This window comes from Eutrigla gurnardus (assembly GCF_963514095.1).
Source record: "Eutrigla gurnardus genome assembly, chromosome: 16".
NCBI classification, from domain to species: domain Eukaryota; kingdom Metazoa; phylum Chordata; class Actinopteri; order Perciformes; family Triglidae; genus Eutrigla; species Eutrigla gurnardus.
The window spans coordinates 14,985,961-15,007,563 of NC_139927.1; the positions used below are offsets into that span (position 1 = coordinate 14,985,961).

General features: G+C 41.9%; 1 protein-coding gene across 1 annotated transcript in view; it reads left to right on the plus strand.

Moving 5' to 3' along the window:
- Positions 1–21,603, plus strand: part of man1a1 (mannosidase, alpha, class 1A, member 1) — a 132,167-nt gene that overhangs the window by 36,831 nt on the left and 73,733 nt on the right. Inside the window, exon 3 of the mRNA XM_084030808.1 lies at positions 16,914–17,029. Coding sequence (XP_083886934.1) covers positions 16,914–17,029 — 116 coding nt within the window. The remainder of the gene's footprint in view (positions 1–16,913; positions 17,030–21,603) is intronic.

The following is a 21,603-nucleotide window of genomic DNA, read 5'->3' on the forward strand; positions in this document are numbered from 1 at the left end:
GGGATGATGCATCTCTGGAGGCCAGCCCGAAGGTTAGTATTCCATCCACAAAAAGCCAACATGGATGTTAGATTATTGCAGAAACTAAGCCACCTGGCAAATAAGCGTTTATGAAACTTACAAGTTTTGTTCAGCAACATAATCTTCACAAATGAACCCCCTTTTAGGATTTTTGAACTGTAAATGCAATCGCCAGAAGGAAAATGCTAACGTTTGGCTAAAAAGGACTTAAACACTTAGCCACTTGTTAGAGACTGCCTTTTTTCAGTGTTAAGCAGAGATCTTATTCCAATCATCTAAGCAAAAACCTACCAAGAAACACATCGACTTCGAGATAAGGGAACTGGAAGTGCAAAAATGCCAAGACAGTCCTCGTCCATAACGTCTCCCACACTCATATTTTTGGTTCGGCAGATTTTCCTTGTAACACTTAGTAATACTTCATGCATACCTTCTCCGCATAAAACAGAATCGAGTTATTTCGGGAACATCCGATCTCCAAAGTGTTTCTTTATCTTACATCATCAGATGAACAGAGTTTGCATTATTTGTGTCGAAGCGCTGAAGCCAAGCTGTTGATCTGGGTTGTTTCTGTAACACCATCAGATCACAGAAGTGACGGGATGACGGCGCTTTGAGCATATATCTGCGGGCTGTTATGAAGTATGTCTGAATGCCCACAGACTTGGGTGAAGGCTCTTTTGATATTGAGCCTCCTATTTGTCTTCACCCAGCTCTTTGATTTCAACTTTAACTTACTTACAAAAGGATTGTCAGGTCACTGTTCTTCTGGAAACACGCAAAACAAGATCTTCTGGTATATTAAGCTGAATGCATTTTTTCAGACAGAATGAGTTTTATTTGAAGATTTCACCTTGTATCCTTTCAGTAAAAAAAAGAAGTAATGGGGCGTAAACAAAGACGATTTGTAAGGAGGTGTTTTCACTGAAGTACTTTTGATTGTAATCCATAACTTCAGCCTTGGCCCTGGGGAAAATGCCAAAAAAGCCCACTAAGTCGATTCCATTATACAGTGTGGAAGATTTTCAGGCTCATTTTTAATGATTTCCTCCCTGTGTTTAATGAGGAAATTCAATCGGCTTTGTGTAAATTCCAGCCACTGTTTCATTACAGGAATTTCTCATACGTAAATGTGGGAAGAGCGGAAAGCAGCCATGTGAATGCTAATTGTTTGATTAGCATGTTCAAGTCTGTGTGTTAGTGTCTCTCTCTGTTTGCCTCTTTCTATCCATCCATGTCTCTGCTATTGAAAAGTAAATAGGTTTCAGTTGGCTGCTCCAGCAAACCCACTTCCATCACAAAATAAGACCGCTTGGCCCCCGGGGCCTTGTCACAGCCATTTGCAGCTCTTATAGAACATGATGTATGACGATAATATTAGCATGACCTGGAATATTATGTAATGAAGCCACTTACTATACCTGAGGCTATTTCCCTGTAACACAGTATCCAGGATGCTGCATCAAATTAGAAAGGAGAGTTGAAACCTTTAATGACTGTAGTTAGAAGGTTAAGGGTGAACAAGATGTATATAGATGGCATATATGTATTTTGTTCACCCTTAATGTATATCTTGTATATGTATATATATATATATATCTTGTATATGTATGTGTGTATATATATATATATATATATATATATATATATATATATATATCTTGTATATGTATGTGTGTATATATATATATATATATATATATATATATATATATATATATATATATATATTAAAACAGTGGTTGTCTAAGCTTTTCTACTAAAACGAGCCAAGTTGTACTTTATTTGAAGTGACAAAAGATTAAAGTAAACATGATAGCGTTGCTGGCATCGTTCCTGCATTTATGTCACCACATTAATTATTTTCATGCGTCTTAAGAACATATTTTTCACTTTAACATTTTTTCAACTGTTGCTTTAAAGGTTAGTTTGGATCATAAGGGAATAAAAGTGAAATTATCAACTGCTCCTTTTATTACAGACTTCTTTGACTTGGAATTTTTCAACCTTGGTGTTCCTCAGAGATTAATAAATTGTAATTTAAGATGGATATATGCGACTAACTATTTTTTTTACGATCGAATATGCCAAAACCAAAATAAATTTGGTTCAAAACCGAGAAGTTGGAAGGAGGGTTGCGGATTTTCTGCATCGACTAATCAACAAATCATTTCAGCTGTAGTAAAGATTATATTCGTTATACTTAAATCATAATGTATTTATTATCCTTTCGTAGATTACTTTTTGTTATTCAAAATAGAATTCCAGCACACACTGTACTCTTATTTACTCAAAACCTTGATATACTAATGACAACAGCTGGAGCCTGTTTTATGATAAAAACAGGATGAGGGGTCAGAAGAGGGTGAGGAATCGTTCTTCAATGTTGGACCTCTTATTTCCAGCATGAGACTCAAGAATGGATTTTTAAACGATCTTCTGTTAAGCCTGGACAACCCATATTCATTCTCTTTAGAGCTGTTGATTGGGAAACTACAGATGGGAGGGGGTCATGTGGTCACTCCCTGAAGGAGCACAACTCCGTGGTCTCAGACGCCAGCTGTGGTGTCAGCTGTTCACTTTCCCGCTGCATTTGGCTGGATGTTGCACACATTCAGGAGGGTTTAAGTGTGCTGAGAGATGTTCCTTAGTTTGTAGGAGGGCATTTTTTCTGGTACCAAATACTTGACAGTTACTGCTCAAATCCAGCCAACACTACCAGCCATAGATTCTACCAACATGTTGGCAGGCAAGTATGTTTATCTCCTCAACCAACTACTTTGGCAGGCAGCCATCCACGACTTGGTTATGTTTTTTCTCAAACAGTGTTACAAAATATGTTTTTTTAACCCAAACACAACGGTAATGAGGAGGAGATATGAGCAAGATGGAGTTTGCTTGTAATCTTGTATTAGCACTGACATGTAAAATCAGTGTCTAATTTAAATGCTCCTTATCCTTAAAGGAGTCATCACCTGGAAATCGCAATTTCTCTTGTTAAAACATGCATATCTGTGTTTGACCTCAGTTGAAACTTGCCTGAAAGGCTGGAGTTTGAAAGTGGCGCCGTTTTTTCGCTTCTGCTCTTTTTCCGAACAGGAATAGCACACAAGGGTGTGCATTCCTAAAGCACGAGATTTTGATTCTGCGCCTTCGGTGACGTCACCGTGGCGGCTACTTGCATAAGCCCACCCCTCTTTCACCACCCAACCCCGCCCCGTCCGCTACCTGAAATCGCCGAAGCGCCGCCATTATGTTTTGGAGTCTGCATGCAGGCAAGCCCCCCCGGCTCTGTCCTTCCTGCGGCGAATCAACGCGCGCCTCATTACATATTATACAATGCACATCCGGACCAGTCAAAACCTCGCGCGTAATCTCGCGTGATAAAATCGCGGTACGAAAAAGGGTCAGAACAAGCTCAATGTTTGATTAAAATTTTTTTTTTTTTTTCTAATAAGTTTTACGAATTGATCCAAAGCGATCCAAGGGGGGCTGGATACGTATAAAACCAGGTGATGACTCCTTTAAATGAATGTGAGCTCTGCTCTCAAGACAGCAAGCATCTTAATATTGAGTAGACATGGGACAATATGAAAATTTAATCTCACCGTTATCCTAGCCAAAATATTTGTGGTTCACAAAATTATGCAGATATAGATGGATCTTTTCACTTTTATATTTTGTTTAGACACTGAAATACTGGCATGTTGTCAATTTCAAAATCATAGAAAATGTAAATGTTAAAAATATTTGTTTGATTGTGTAATCCTCCATCGTAAGACCTGTTGCACTGGGCTGTAGCTTAAAGGTAATGTGAAGGCCGGTTGTAGCAGCTCAAACACCGTTTACATATGCTTTAATTCTGTATTGTCTAGAATCCAGCATATGCATTAATGAACGCAGTAAAATGAGTTACTTTAAAGTAAAGTGTACTTCAGTTTTACAGTGTCGTGGTCCATTGGGCTTAATTTGCTATGCTATAGCTAACAACAACTGGTTGCTGCCAGAACCTCCTGGGTAAAACTCACAGAATTTCCTTTCCTCTGTTTGGGTCACGAGAGTACTGAAAGGATGCTGTGCATTGACCGTTTCCAGTATGAGCACATGTACCATTTCACCACCAGTACTGTAGATAATCTGACTCAAAAAGAGAGGAGATTTATTTTTATGCAGCGCCAGTATTGGTGACTAATGTAAGCATAAACTACTTTGGTCCTAACGTATTGTATACAGATTGAAATTGGAGTGGTCTTTTGCAACAATAATTGAATTGCACTTTGAGTGGGAAACTGAAGGGCAGACTGATTGCTGTTCCTCCCATAACAGCTTTTCATCGTGGCGCGACAATATCCGCCACAAACAATATTTCACCCGGATCCCACTTGTCAACCCGGCTCTATTAATACACTCATATATGATGGTCTCCTTATGTAGAGGCTGACTGATAGCAGCGTTTTGGATGCAAAGTCGATAATATTGTGCTGATTGATGAATTCAATAATAACACTGTCCTGATATCAGTAACTATATGGTGTTGGTGATGTAATGCGCCTGAACTCCTCGTCCTCGATGTAATCTGCTTTCTTGGTTGGTTCAGGGTTTTCAAGGACAGTGTTTTAAAAGTCAAGACTGCAATAAAACATCTCCCCACCTCTGGAGATTCTGGTGATTCACCCTTTTTTTTTTAAAGCTAAAATGAAATACAGCCAGAGGCGACAATGGCATCCATCTCTACTCCTGTCGTCTCCAATCCCTCTCTTTGTCTCTTCGCACCACATCTCAGCTGTCTATTACCAGCACACGTCCACTGAGACTCACAAGAACAGGTACGTCTGCCTGTTTCTAAATCCAGAGCGGGTTCAATCCTGTTGTGACATTGCAGTTCGCTTAAAACACACAGTCAGCATGTTGGAAAGGGGAGGGGGGGGATGTCAGAATTACAATAAAGTGTCCCTGTTCTTGTAATGATTTGAGTTTGAGCAATAAGTGAATTATTTAGACTTCCGTCTTGCACAGGAGTCTTGTAACTTGTCAAACTGTAACATGAGCTCTCTTTATGAACTTAGCAGCCACTGATGGCCATTTCCAGCCAGATCTCGCCGACCAGAATTTGTTAAATGACCCCTGGAAGATGAATTATTGCCTTGTTAAGTTTCTCCAGGTCATCAGGAGCTCATTTGGAGCTCAGTGCCAGCGAATTGTCTGCCCAGCCATAAGCTGTACCGGGACTCCCGTTAGACTATTATGGAATTTAATCTAATTTCAGCGCCATTACAGGCCAATGAGCCAGAGGTGGAGTTGGTACCGAGGCCTTATCCCGGAGTCGGTGGTACTTTCTGCAAGGGCACTCTGGCGATGGAAGAAGGGTTCTTTAATGTAGTACTCTGTCAACATGCAGACTGTTTTCTAAAATCAATGAACGCATCACTCTGGTGGCAATGGATTCCAGGTACAGACTCTGCCATGGGGATTTCATTTTTTTTGTCGCTCTATGGAAAGATTTCAGCTGCAACAGAGAGAATTTGAGTTTGGGGATTCAAGCTCTATAATGGATTACCAGAAGGTTGGGTTTCTTTTCAATGGGAGTGTGTCGTCTAAAATTATGAAAAAAATAGCCTTTTAAAAGCTAAAATCTTTGGAAAATTTGGCCTTGTGTGCTCAGATTAATTTGGCATGCAGTTAACATTTGTGAAAACTCATCTCCTGGCATTTGCTCCTTGTGTGCTTCACCACTGTTATGCGGTAGGTGGGTAGTCTCTTGTCTTCTGAAAAAAGGGAAAAACAAAACATTTTGTGCTTTGCAGTAGTTGCTGCAGTGTTGCTGTCCGCTGCGTTTCCGGTCTGTGTGGATTTCTCGCCCATCCTCTCTTTAATTGATACTCTGACAGGCCGCTGGTTGTGCTCCTCAACTGCCAAACAAGCTAAAGGTCGAAACATAAGGTCCCATTGCCTCGGCTTGCAGAGGGCCGCCTCGGGAAGGCACTTGTGTGTTCAACCAACCAAAGAAAAAAAACGTGTGTGTGTCTGTCTTTTTTTCTGTCTAAAATAAACACCCTTGACCGAGCCACGGTACATTAAAGGTCACTACTGATGTCTCCTGCTGCAGGCAAAGAGGAAAAAAGGCAGAGTGTCGTGGTCGTTAACCATTAAGTCCAGCGTGACCTGGACTGGGCTATAAGAGAGATCGTCTGTGGGCTTCTTTATGTGTGAGTCTAGGAAATATGATACCATCTGTCTGGTTGAGCTGAGCTGTGTGGGTTGTTTTCGATGAAAACACAGGAGACCCCTCCAACTCTTGACTACGTTTAACGTTGGCTAGCAGTGCTAGATCGGCTCATAACTACCACATGTAATGCCTAACATATGCCACATTCTGACTTATATAAATAATTATTAATGATATTGGCACTAGACCAATTCATCTCTGCTAGTGATATTTTAGCCACAATATAGGTGTGTATCCACCAAGAAATAAGATGGTGATGACAAAGAATGAAAGTTTATTTAGAAAACATTTCTCCAGTAGTCCACCAGACAACAGCGAACGTTTATTTCACTACATATTTTGGTCCCAAAAAGGATAAAATGTGAATGCATTTGTTACAGATTCTTGAAAACATTATAATATCAATACTGGCTTTCTTATTTTCCATCATGTTATGTTGCCTCCAGAATAATTAAGAGTTTCTAAAAAAAACAGTCCATAACACATCTCAGACGAGGCTCTCGAGTCTCTCCTGTTTTTTTTTAAATTATTTTTGCCAACATTCTTCCTTCCGCTCTGTGGGCTGAGCTAATTCACATCCTTCTGTGACACCCTGTTAAGCCTTTGGTCCTTTGCAGGACAGTTGGATGGATCTATAGCTACAGGCAGTGTGAAGAAGTAAAGGGCCCGTGTATCTCCCGAGACATGCAGGCTTCGCAGCGGAGGTTATCTGCTCGGCCCCGCCTGCAGTGCTCAGGAAGGCCGTTGGATGAATGGCAGCCTTTGCCACAGATGCTGCCGGGTTTCTTTTCTTTATGTTGTTGTTCCCCTCCTGTCTCCCGTGGCCTTCCGTCCGTGCCGGCACTCTCAATGACTTTTCTTCTCCTCGTCCTCGGCAGCGATGCTGCTGCCCCGCACTCACAGACTCACTTTACTTAAGTGACAGTGAAAATAAGCCGAGAGAAAGAAAGTAGATTGTTTGCATTAACACTTGACCTTCAAATGTCAGGTTCATGCAGCATCGCTGTTATAATCAACAACTAAAGTCAGTGTTGATAGCACCAAGACCTGTGGAACGTCAGCCTTTACAGTTGTTTTGAATACAGGGCCAGACTGTTTTATTAGTCTTTCAACAACCGCCACAGAGTGTTGGGAGTGTAGAGTGAGATTGAGCAGGACTGTGGTTGCACCGCACTTTCTGCCAGAAACGTCTATTTAACCATGGTGTATTACAGCATTACTTATAACGCCATTAAATGTCTCCTAGACGACTTTTGGTGCCGACTTATTGGGACTGTATTTACAGCAGAGAGGAGTATACCACTACGACTACCGTAGATGACCATTTAGTAGCCCGGGCGTTTAATATGCTAAATGAGGTCGGACCCCCGGCGGCTATTAGAGCACAGGCGCGTATTTGCACGCGGGCGATTATTTGGTCATCTACGGTAATTGAACTCAAAAATCAAAATGAATAACTTTTTGAAGAGAGGGCGTGCAGCTAAAAGAAATGTGTATGTCTAATTTAGAGCGAATTAGAAAAAACAGAGCTGAGAGCTTCTTCATCACCCCTGAAGTCGAAGTGTTTCTTTTTATCTATGAGCTTTAATGAAAGCAATAATGTAACATTTCTGTGATAGCTTTTAGACCAGGGGTGTCAGACTCATATTAGGCAGTGGGCCTGATTTGTTAGAATGAGACCTCGTGGGGGCCGTCATGGTCCTGGTCATTGTAATTTTTCTGTGTGGGTAACAGGTTGTTGTTTGATGATATCCTCCTTTACTATACCCAGGTATAAGCAAAGTACTGCTGTCATTCCAAGTCAGTTTTCTCGGCATCTTCCTTCCTGAGGATAGTTTGTAGTGCTAATCATAGATATGTTGCTTATTACACATTATTGAAGACAACTGGATGTGAACATCTAATTTTCCCTTCCTACCCAAAACATCTGGGGGGGCACATGAAACCTGCTGGTGGGCCGGATCTGGCCCATGAGCCTTATGTTTGACACCCCTGTTTTAGACCATAGAGATCTTAAAAGATCCAAGATATGGGGCACCGGATAGCTCATTCGGTAGAGTTGCAACCCATGTACCTAGACTTAGTCCTCATCTCAGCGGCCCCGGGTTTGGATCCGACCGGCGTCCCATTGTGTGTGTTGTCCCCCTCTCTCTATCTCTGTCTCTCTCCCCCATTTCACTCTCATGCTGTACTATCTGCAAAAAGGTAAAAAAAAATAGAAAAATAAATTATAAGGAGGGCTTTAATTAAAAAAAAAGATTTTGAAATAAATTCCTGCATTGCACTGGAGGCTAACGGCAAGGCCAGCAGAGGAGTTATGTGGTCTCGATCTTTTTCAATCAAATCTTTTTAATGGCCCCTTCAGCTGGAGGACTTGGTGAGTCATGGTGAGAAAACACACCTTCTGCAAGATATTAAGGGCAAAATGAATCATAGTAAAACTCTTGTGAGGTGAACTGAAAACGCGTGGCAGACCACCAGGCTCAGGTGTGTTGCAAGATGGCGAACCAGGTGAATGCAGAGCGCTGCAGGGACGGCGTATTTTTGCAGACCAACCCAGAAGTTAGGACCACTCTTGTTCTGGATTATTGCAGAAATAAACCCTGTTTTTGAAACTTACACGTGTTGTTCAGAAAGATAATCTTCTACAGGAATGCGCTACTGTTTTGTTTCTCTCGTGAAGCAAATGGGCTACAACTGCATTTCCTTGTGCATACATGTGATGCACAATGACAATAACCTTTCACTTAAAAATGAATGCCACTTTTATGAGTTACACAACTATAAACAGTCTACACAGCAGTCGCATGACCTCCACGAGGCTAACGGCGGACCACTGTGTACTCTCATCTAGCCACTTGTTAGCAACAGCCTTATTTGTTGCGGGAGCTGGAAATGGAAAAACCGCCAACTCATGTCCAGATGTTAGGACTCTCTCCTGCAGCACTCAATAGCAGAGCTAAAATAGTGCTTCCGTCCACCAGTCAAAGCGGGCTAATGTTTTTGGTTTCTTTCTATTTCCAGACAAGTCATTTAGTTGGTTACATAATTTGACATTGAGTCCCGGGCTGCGGCCTCGGCTCCCACGCAGTGGTTTGTGTTCGTCTGAATCAGATGCTCAGTCTCCCTAATTGAAATGGATGGAGTAATTCTGCTCGGGCCTACCCTCAGGTTCTCCTCCTGCATGTGTGAGGAGGGAGGGAGGGAGGGAGGGAGGGAGGGAGGGAGCTTGTATTTGGTGGTGTCTGAAATGATGTAAATCAAGCTCTGCACAGAGGTGGGCGGGACACAGACGAGTGGAAGCACTGCAGCAGCCGAAATGGGCTGTATCCATCACACAAACACACACACACACACACACACACATTGCAACTCTGTGTTGCACACACTCGGCTCTCCTGAGCTTTTGTTATAGAACCTTGAGTCAGCATCATCATTAATTAATCACAGACACTCATAGACACCGAACAACAATCCCCCCCCCCCCCACCCACCCACCCAAGGCCTCGAAAAACACACACTGCAGCATCACCGCCCACCTTCCCAATGAGAACACACACACCTAAACACACTCCTCGAGGTCTGCCTGGTCCCTGGAAGTTCCCACGCCTGAATAAACGATGCAGCCAAACAACATTAAGAGCACAGTTTGAGATGTCCATACCTGCAGTGCAGTCCTTCTATACTATATCACAGCTTTGCTCTAAATCCCTCTTCTGTATCGCTGTCACATTTCCAACACGCGCACACAAGTGAAGCGCGCGAATGCCTTTCACTGTAACCTTGACAAAAAGTGTTGACGCTGGAGTATCTGGCAGCAGAAGCCAATAGGTTAATACACTTTGGGATTGTGTCGGCGTGTGTTCGTGCGTGCACATGCTTTCTGCCTACGATAACACGATTAGCCGAAGGCTTAGCCATCACTTTTCCTCACCTCCCCTCTGTGACCTCTCACAAAATACAGTGTAGGCTTGGCGCTGAGGCGGTAGTTGGGGCTAAATGGGATCACCAGCGGGGCTGAAGGGTGTCGAGATCTGGATCAAATTGTGGGATTAAGGATTAGACCTGGAGTTTGCATTGAGTTAGCATAGCATAGCGATATGGGACACATTGGGGTCGTTTTCCATCCAGAAAACATTTTCGGGCTGAGAAAGGCAGTGAACTGAGGAAGATTCTTCCTGAAGACTGAAGTTTTACAAGATGACAGAAGCCTGAAGTTCTTTTCATACTATGAGTAACATTTTGACTGCTGTCAGTCTTTTGAAGGCTGAGGCTTTTAGTTTTGAGCTAAAGCTGTGCAGACAGTGTGCAGGGTTAATATGAATTTATTTCTCCCAATAAAACTGGAACGAGCTTTGTGTTTCCTGGCTAACTTTTTTCTAGTTGGACAGGATTTATCATACATATTCCACTAAAGTAGGTTAACAAGTTGCTTAAGTTTTGAACGTGAAATAGAACTTTCATAATTGTCATAAGTGATTCGCTGATCCGCCATTTCCGTTGCCTCTTTTCTGATTTGTAATATTTTAAAAGTCCTGCCGCTCTGCAGATTCCGAGTTTCTTTCTCAGAATGGTAAAAGGCTCCAGATTTACTTTTCTCAACACCGTCCCAAAAAACAGTCCCAAAGTCAGTGTAAACTATCAAGAATTTGAAATGTTATCCTCCTACTTTATTCTTACTGTCATTGTAATGTATAGTCGTTTTTCATGATGTCATTACATCTCACATGAAAATCCAGCCCGTCTGGCTTGGAGTAACGTGTTTGTGTCTGAGAAGTCAGGGCACGGTCCAATTAGCGTCCTGGGAGGAGGTACTGGCCTGGCAGCTGTGGGCGTGGCTTGGGTGTGTGAGACGCAATTACACAGAGAAGCCACTGCTCCCTCAACAATGGCTGCTCCCGAAGAGGTTGCCGTCGATGCTGCAATAGCGACAGCTCCTCCAGGCTGACTTTGGCAAGAGTTTGATTGACAAATGCTTCATTCAATCACCTGCCAAGTATTTCTATGATGGCTTCTCAGGTGGTTCTCTGCTTAAACCGTCTGAAAAGTCAGGTTATTTATCTGCATAAAAACACACACTTGATATGATTAGAAAATGAATGAAAATGAAACTTATGAAGTGTGTGTGTGTGTATATATATATATATAGTAGTTTTAATGATGTATAAGATGCTTAGAGCTGGTGTTGGGTAGTTGAACTCCTGAGAATTCCCCCTCTCATATCTATTTAATATGGCGGTGAAAACTTATATATCATGATAGCCTTATGTTTTACCCCTAACTAATTTGACTAAATACAGCTTGAAGGCATCATGCTGCAAATGTTTTAAGCTTGTTCCTTGTTCCTAAGCTTATGGGAACTTCCGTCACTTTATTCCTTTGGCTGTTTTTGTTGGCAATCAAAGTAGCGATGACTCCACTGACTAGTTCAAATGGTAACAATTTAATAACTTGGACACACAAGGATAACACATCTGAAAGACTAGTTATTATATAGTTCTATATAGAACACTTGTTTTAAATATTGATTGATTCATTTCATGAATTAGTTGTGAGCGGAGTTCTTTATGACAGGATGGGATTTATGCAGATGGTGAATAGATATTTAACATAGGGCTTGTCTAAGAGTGAGTAGGGCAAAGAGCTAAATGTGGATTAATTCATCAATCAGTCACGCACAATAAATGCTCTGCGTTTCAAAAGTGTAATGCTGCCTGACAAAATTGGGGTAGAAAGCCTCAGGGTAAAGGGCTCCACGTATCGATTCACATTTCTCATGTGACCCATCGTTGTAGGGATGACTGTTGCAGGAGAGGACGTCTGCTTCACATGACTGCTGTGATAATCCACAGCTCTGTACTCTGGTTTAGTTGTGCAGAGCCGCGAGCGCTGAATGGCGGTGGAAGGGAATTTGCAGGAGACTCGGCGAGGAGCTCCGTGTGACCCAAAGCCGGAGGGTACGGCCGACCGCTGAGGTCAATCTTCGTGTTCACATCGAGCACATGATGTAATCCACATGACATTTAGTGTTCTTTGCTTCATGTTCCCAAAGCAAAGAAACCCATCCCGCATATCTAGATATTACGTGACCTTAATAACACGACAATGTGGCGTGATTGAATGAAAGCACATAGGGTGATAATTGTTACATTCGGAGGATGGTCTAATAAAGGCTATGAAAAGGATTTATGGGGACTTAATGGTGCTATAACATACACATATTCATGCAATATTGATAAGGTTAAGCTTTTAACTATAATATATACAAATTGAGTGCTATCTGTAGGAATTCTACTGCTAACCAACTAGCTGTCCGTCTGAAGTCGGGATGGGATGATATAATCTGGGAAGAAGTCACTCACAATAAATTAATCTTAAAATGGTAAAATGTAATTATCGGGATACTCATGAATTTCATCATTAGCAACTTGAGAAAGCTGTCTAGCTCACCGTCATGTTAGAGAAGTTAAAATAGCTCCTGATTTAAAAAAAAAATACAGGAAGTATCATGACATTTAAAAAAAAAAAAACTTGAACAATATTGCAATATTACATGCATTTAAAGTTTATTTATGCAGCGATATTTATGATTCATGATGACCTCGTCTTTCACAAAAAAGTTATATAGAATTCTTAACAACATTTCATCATGTTTTAGTGCTATTTCTAAGAGTTTTAGGAATATTATATTTGATAATTATCGGGATAAGTAAACAGTAAGTAGTATTAACACACAGGAAGATGACTAGCAACTGTAGCATGTATGCAGGGAGTGCAAACACAATACCTTCAAATGTACAAAAAAAGGATTTAAAGACATAGCAAGTATTCTCCTTAAAACAGTATACAGTTGGGTAATTGATTAGAAAGGGATCGATGAAGACTTATTGTGTAATCCTTCATAGGAACAGCAGGAACATGTACAGTTGAGTTGTCATTCCACCTGCTATTTATAGATGATAAATATAATGACACTGAAACAAGGAGAACTCATGTTTGCATTTTGACCCGTGTGTGTGCGCGTGCGTGTGTGTGCGCGTGCATGTGTGTGAGCGTGTGCGTGTGCGTGTGTGTGCTTGTGTGCGTCAGACAGGGGAGTAATGCATTGTTTGGTTGTTCAGAGCAAAATAACCTTCACTTCTTCACTTCACTTCACAATCTGGTGGCGAAGACAGAGCTGTATGCTGACGTGGGAGTGATGATGAACTGACTGACTGACAAAAGTGATGTTGCTTTTTGTGTCACCCTCTCTCTCACACACACACACACACACGCACAATCCAATGCAATGTAGTTGCAGTCGTCCACACTAATATTTCTACCAGCTAATATTTCTACCAGCTAATATTCATGTCTGCAGTAGAACAGTACTTAGTACATGACATACTGTGTGTGTGCGTGTGCGTGTGCGTGTGTGTGTGTGTGTGTGTGTGTGAGTGAATGACATGCGCCTACAGTATGTAGGTGATGTATGAAGCATACAAGGCGATGTTGGTGCTTAAGTTTTAATTCATCCATCTCTCTCCTTGACTCATTTTCTGGTAGAGGTAGGATAAGAGGAGAGAAGATTGATGGATTCTTCATTAGAGGACAAAAAAAACAGGAGGATGGAACAACTGGATGGATTGTGTTTCGGGGCACACAGGAATGGGGGGGGGGGGGGGGGGGTCACTGATGCTGCTGGTTAATGACTTTTGGTCCTTGAGTCTCCCATTTCTTTCTGCCATCCCACTCCCATCCATCCTTATTCTCTGTCCGGGAACAGAAAGGTAATGATTCTTCTTGTCTTCTGAGGCTGGCGACTCTTTCATCCATCCAACCATTTCTCCCGTCTCTCCTGTGATCTGCTTTTGAGGTAATGTCCACAAGGAACAAGCTTCAACCTAATGCATTCACACACTGAAGACAAGCAAACTGTAGATGCAAAGAGGAGGGATTGAATTTAGCTGATACAAAGCAGGGTGAATCTGTTTCTCACTCTTCCTGCTGTGGGCGATAACATTGGTGTTTACAGTTTTGTGGAAAAACCTTTTACATATGTAAGAATTCTCCCACTGTGACAAGCCTACCACCTACAGCAAATATCACAAGGCCTGTCCTCCCATACTGGTCTTCCTTTATAGAAGCATCCGAGACTCTCCTCCTCCGCTACCACTCATGTTTTACAGAAGCATCATCAACGCTGCCCTCTGCTGAGCCATCTGCTGCTGAGACGGAAACAAAATCCTCGGCGGCAGCACGCAGAACCTCCAAAATGATCGGACTTTGCTCTCACAGCCTCACAGAGTTCAGTTTAATCCTGTCTTGGTTTTTATAGCCATCCCATCTGGACACGAATCCAGGATCTGGTAACAAACTGATGTAAGCAGTCCCTCGTGGTCCTGGACAAGCTGTCCCACAAACATCTTTTCATTACGCTGTGATCAGTGTCATCTGAAAGTGCTTTCTTTTTTGGTTATTCCTTTATTTTCATGCTGATTACCATCTAAATGAAGTGTTATTTTAATAATATAAAGTAGCAAAACAGACTTACAGATTTACTGCATTTCGATGACTATTTCACACACCTTAAGAACAAACAAAAGCCAAATGAGAAAACATCTACGGTATACATAATAGGTATTTGATCATTTGAAATGTTTTTTAAAACTGAGTATAATTATTGATATCCTTAATGAAAGCAACAACATTGCGAAACTTTCCACAAACTTCTCCTTTCTGCTGTAACATCCTTTTTTATATTGAGTTAGTATTCTGGTCACTCTTTGACCATCTGTACCTTTCACATCACATCACACACACACACACACACACACACACACACATACTCGGATACAGGATGAGCAGTGAAGGGGAAGGAAGCACTGTGACAAGACAATGGACGGGAGGAAAGTGTCTTGTCCCCTCGTTGTCGCTCTGGAGGCTTCAATGCAGTGAGAACGTGAGATGGATGAAAAACAGGAAGGACAAGTGACTACAACGGTAACTGAATCGGCAGTCACCTCGAGTCACATGCTCCCTTTCTCTACGCACGGCTCGAGGCATGGCAAAACACTGACATCCACCGCGAGTTGGATGATTGCTCCATTTCTGATTGGCTAGGCATTTGTCATAGAATTCTAATGGTACATTTTAATGTGGATTTAATGCACCGTATATGTGCATTATCATCATTTCATTCTTACTCCTCTTATTCTTAAAGCATTAGCTCGATACCGAGATCGATATTACTCTCTCATTTGTAAGCTGGAGCCAGGAGGCTATTAGCTTAGCATAACATAACATGTTACGTATGTGAACATACCAAAACCCCATACGTTCCTTTTGCAAACGCATACCTCATTTGTTAAATCGGTTGTCAGATACGGCCAGTAATTTAACCACCTACACTTCTTTCTCAAGCTCTGGAGAGAGCCAGGCTAGCTGTTCCCCCTTGCTTTCAGTCTTTATGCTAAGCTAGGCTAATCCCTGTTTAAACTCCGTTCTTAACACACAGATAGATGAGTGAAATGGAAACCCAGCTTTTCGGTCGAGGTTCTGATTTTAGATCCTTTCCAGTGGATTTTTTAAGTACATTTTTAATGAATGCTGTATAAAGCTTTATCCAGAAATATGATTTGTGTCTGTCGCTTTGTATTGAAAAGCATCTTCAAAGCCAGCATCGTTCACCTAAATTGTCATATCTCAGAGTGGTGGTTTGGAAGAAATACCAATATTTTTCCAGACACAGTGAGCACATTGCTGCGTCTGATGGACAACAGTGGCCCTGCGCCTGTAGCTGATGATTCAGCATTGTGTCTAATGGAAAGCTTTTAGCTCCTTTTGCATCCTCCCACTTCTTACAAAAGGGAAATAAAGCCACAGATTTACACAAAGCTGCACATACCTGCAGCGTTCTCTCCTTCAACTTTTCCTGTTTTGGACTTATTTTCCTATGTTTTATCATTCTATCAGAGCTTCCTCTTGTTGTCCTTTGCTGCCATTCTCTCTGTAGGGTCGTCCTCCCTACGCTGATGTATTTGTCTCTTACTCGTCATTGTTTTCCTCTTTCTTCACCTCTTTTACTTTTCCTCACCTCTCACATAGCTCACACAGAGGGAGTACTGTGTTTAAAACAAGTCTGTTGGGGCTAAAAGCCTTGTTGCATGCTTAATGACTTATTGAGCTCGCTGGCGCACACACAAGACGGAGTGTTTGGGGTAGTGTTGGATTCTTTAACGCGGCGTGGGTAATGACAGCACGCCGGAATGATGGTTTGGTGTCTCTTCCCTCCTGCTATGAGGCTAATCACTAGAGATGAGCAATACTCCCGACGTTTCATCAGCGCTGATAATCGCTGCCTCTCACCATCTGTCGAGCAAAAATAATTGATTCAACCTCCAAAAACATAACTCTTAACTGCTGCTGTTTGTTCACTGCTTTTCTCAGTGAGACTTCTGCCAACACCTGGTGTCACTCATACTTATAAAAGGAGTTGTAGGCTGTCTAACACGCTTTTAACATTTAAATGACCTCCATTGGAGTTTTTGCACATTTTGAAAAGTTGAACTGAAGTTCATCTGCATCTTTTTTTTTTGTAAAACACTGAAGATGTAAAAACCTTCGATAATTTGTTGTTGGATATTCTGTAATCTATTTCTAACCTTTCTGTGTGTTTCTCTTGCAGGCAGTATAAAGGGAGCAACAATAGTGGACGCCCTGGATACCCTCTACATCATGGAAATGTTTGAGGAGTTTGAGGCTGCTACCGACTGGGTTGAGAAGAACCTCGACTTTAATGTGGTAAGGAAACATGCGAGTGCCCTTGTGGCGATCAACTAAATTGATTTGGTCCAGATCCTTGACCCTCTGCCACATGCCAATCAATAGAGAGCTGAATCATTGACGTCTATGGCAGAGAGAAGCCTTGAAAAACCTTTAACATGTAAATGCAGGCGAGGCTTAGTCACGATGTAATTAAAAGTTCAATTAATCTGAGCAACGACAGAGAGAAAACGACGGCTGGAATCCAAATAACTGGAGGTGAATTGAAACAAATATTTAGCCACAGTAGTAAATCACACAAATATACAAAGGGGTCTTTGGTGGAGTGCCTGTTTGTAGTTTGTTGTATGCTGCTATCCATTAGTCAACATGCTTCATGCTTTCCCGAGTGCAACATATAGTTTGGCGTAAACCCCAATCTAGATTGCCACCTGTCTGCTGAGTTTCAGCCAAATCCATTTGTTTGAGACATTTAGCTGGCAGGTGAACAGTGAAAACCTAACCTGCTTCCAATTATCATGTAGTTTGAGGAAAAAACTTGCCAGAAAACTGATGGATCAGACAAAAGCAGGGTGGGGTGTTGACTGTCATAATTAAATGATGCAAGCAATACAAGAGAAGTCATGTTTACAGGAGCCCGTTTTAAGTGAAATATAAGTATCCATACTCTGTTGTAACCAAGCTGCGTTGAAGTGGAGCAGCGTTGCATCCCACCGTCACCCAGAACAACACAGGCCCAGATTTCTCATTAAAACACAAAGAAACCCCTTGAAGCTTTTGAAAGCTCCTCGCCAAGGACGCATGCTTATTCACAGCCCCCGTAAACGTTTCATTTTAATCGTATAAAATCGAGATAAAACACGCGACAGCATTCACAGCCCGATGACGCTTTTCAGACGCAGCCTGGAAGTCATGTCAGCTGTTTTCTTTGGACTTTAGATGGCAGTGAATGACGTTATATATCGTCTGAAAATAAACTCACAAAGAGCCATCTGACTGAATCTCACCACATGTGGGTCAGTGGAAGTAACTGTAGAGACTCTGACGGTTTCTTTAACTTGGATGAATTGTTATTCCACCTGCTATTTATAGATTAAAATATAATTTATACTCAAACGAGGAGAGCTCATGTTTGCATTTTGACCTCTGTCAACACAATCTCTCTCTCTCTCTCTCTCTCTCTCTCTCTCTCTCTCTCTCTCTCTCTGTGTGTGTGTGTGTGTGTGTGTGTGTGTGTGTGTGTGTGTGTGTGTGTGTGTGTGTGTGTGTGTGTGTGTGTGTGTGTGTGTGTGTGTGTGTGTGTGTGTGTGTGTGTGTGTGTGTTAGGGCTGACCGATAAATCGTATTTTCATCGTCATCGCGATATGAACATGCACGGTTAACACATCGCAAAAGATGCCTGAAACGCGATGAATAAAAATCATTTTATTTACATGCGCCATGCATTCACACCATTTGGCCAATCAGATGAAGCAACAGCTAGCCGTCGGCGCCGGCAGCGTCCCCGGGTCCTATGTTCCCCCGGGTCCTATGTGTTCCGGAGCCACCCTCAAATTAATTGGTGTTAATTTTGTGGCGACTGCGAGGCTATGTAACACGATGGCGGAGAAAGGAGAGAATAGCGAGGAAAATGTGGTTGACGAAGACCTTGTGGTGAAAAAGAACTGCACTTCTGCAATTTGGAGTTATTTTGGATTCCGTAGCGACGACGTGTTACAAACACAGGTACTGTGTAAAACATGCCGAACAGCTGTGGCAACTTCCAGAGGAAACACAACAAACCTCCATCACCACCTGCAACACAACCAGTGTTTCCCCTACCATTGTACAGGCCTGCCGCCAGGCCAAAAAAAATAAATCAATACTCCAAAAATAAGCTACCTATCAATTAATTCATAAATCAATAATCATTTACATTAGGAGCGCCTCCGCGCAGCACAGTAGACTTGCTCCGCAAGATGCGCGGCCGCAACAATCCTCACCGCGCGCTCCCGCTACGTTCTTCTTTGTGTACTTTACACGCTTGATGTTGTTCTGATGCCGTTCCGCCTCGTTAAACCACCACGATGTCGCTTTCTACTTTGAAAACACGGAGTTGACACTGTATTTTGACAAGCTGTTGCACTCTTTAGACTCGTGGTGTGAGCGGAACCGGACCGGTGCATTTATAAGAAAAATGCCGCTGTGTTTCTCCGTCCAAAATCCGCTTTCCTCGCGCTGCCTGCTCGCACAGATCCGCTCGTGCGCACATGCGCTGATGCAGGTCGAGTGTTTAATATAAATATATGCAGAGACGGCGCTCCTTAAAAACAACATCAAGCCATGTGTGTGTAGTATTAGGACGTGATGACGTTTGTACAACCGGGCTAACGGGCCAAAGCCCGTTTGGGCTGGAGCAGTGTGAATGCAAAGCCGCGGGGGACCCCCCTGGGGCAATCGTGCCGAGGCACGCTACTGATCGCGCCCTTAGGCAGCCTATGTTAATAAAATAAGGATTGTTTTTGATAAGCTGTGGAACTCTGAGTTAACCTATTTCTACCTGAATTTCTATGAACTACCAGGCTGTTGAGTAAACCTATAACTTATATTTTACTTGATAAAATAAGACAATATATGCACTCATGTCGTTGTAGTGTTTAACAGTATCTGTAGCTATTAATGTGATGCTCCTCATTTTCCAGACATATTATTCCAGCCCCTAATTTTGGATAATTTCCATCAACTGGCACCTTAATAAGTCACTCTCTCCTTGAATCCTTGAAAACCTTGAATACACTCTGGTTGAACAAAAATGTTGAATGCAAATATAATAATTGCAGAATTGCAGACTGCTTGCTGTGCCACCTGACTTAATCCAACTGCACCAATACACCATCCCACGCGTCTCGTCTGTATAGGGTTTTTTCGGCGGGTACCACCGGGCCTGAAAAAAATTCTAGGGGAAACACTGAGTGTACCTATTATAGCAGAAAGACAGGAACTGTATAGCTAATATGCACACTTCAATATTTGTTTATTTATCGCAAGTCATATCTCATCGCAATATTGAACAATGGTATCGCACATCGCAGATTTTCCTCATATCGTGCAGGCCTAGTGTGTGTGTGTGTGTGTGTGTGTGTGTGTGTGTGATCAGCAGTTGGATGAAAAAAGGCCTTGATGTTGCCTACATAGCCCTCCCCCTATCTCAGCCGAGTCACCGATGCATGCGTTACGCTAACTCTATCTGAAGAAGCATTTTAAAATGACGAGGCACGTTCTTAACAACTGCAAGAAATATGAATACAAAAACGCAAGAAAATGCACTAAGCGCATATTTGATCAAGAGACCAAACATTAATCAGATGATTCACTAGCTTGTGCTCATAAGGCATTGTAAACACATGATGATTAGTCAAATCAAGACATAATATAATAAGCATAATAAGCTCAAAATTGCCGGCTGTTTTAATATTTCATGTGGTATCCTTAATGACGTGATATAAAACTTAATGCAATTTTCTGATGCCTCGATGATTACATTGTAAGAAACAATTATCCGGGCTTCTAATGGAGTCTGCCGGTAATTGATCACGATGCACTTAGTGTGTTATCAGCGTAATAGAAAACACTATTCAGAGACGTTCAATTCTAGATGATTTCAGTCACTTAGACTCCACGAAATATGTGTGAATAAAGAATTTTCACGTCAGGCAATACGTGAGAGTCTCGTGTGTGTGTGTGTGTGTGTGTGTGTGTGTGTGTGTGTGTGTGTGTGTGTGTGTGTGTGTGTGTGTGTGTGTGTGTGTGTGTGTGTGTGTGTGTGTGTGTGTGTGTGTGTGTGTGTGTGTGTGTGTGTGTGTGCAGGAAATTTGTGTAATGACTCTGTTTGCTCTTCCACAACGTTATAAATAAAACCCAGAGGGGCAAAGAGCCAAAAACATGTCTAATGGATCCATACAGAAGTCTATTACGGCTTACAACTTTAATACAAGCGTACACACACACACACACACACACACACGCACACTCAAATGCTGCAGGATGGAAACGTAGGAAAAATATCAAACTTTTCCTGTGTTTGATGTCAGTTCGCCCTCTTTCCTTTCTTCCTCTTGCTTTTTCTTGTTTTATTTATTTATTTATTTTTCTTTGACACTCATGATGAAATGGTACGCCTCAGTACCACTTCCCAGTATGAGTTCCCAGTATGTGGCCTGATTCTAAGACCAAATAATATATCCTAGTTTAAAGTGCTATAAATCTCAAGTACTGTATAAAATACGCCTTCAGATCAGCTTTAACGATGCTATCCTTGTTAGTAACGACACAGATGGCCTTTAATAACCTGCAGTCAGCATCCCTTTGCTGGCTCACTCTGTAGGTATGATAAGAGAATTAATACATGGAAATTATTAGATGTGGTGTGATATGAAAATCTCATAGAAAATCTCAAGAAATCACGACATGATCTTGATAATTTAGCGTTGGAATATTTTTAAACATGTTTTTGGTGTCCTGTATTTTTTAAATCCGGATCTATTTTTTTCCTCGTCTGACAGCGAGCTAGACAGCTTTTAACTCGTGACAATATTTTCCGATATTATCCCGTT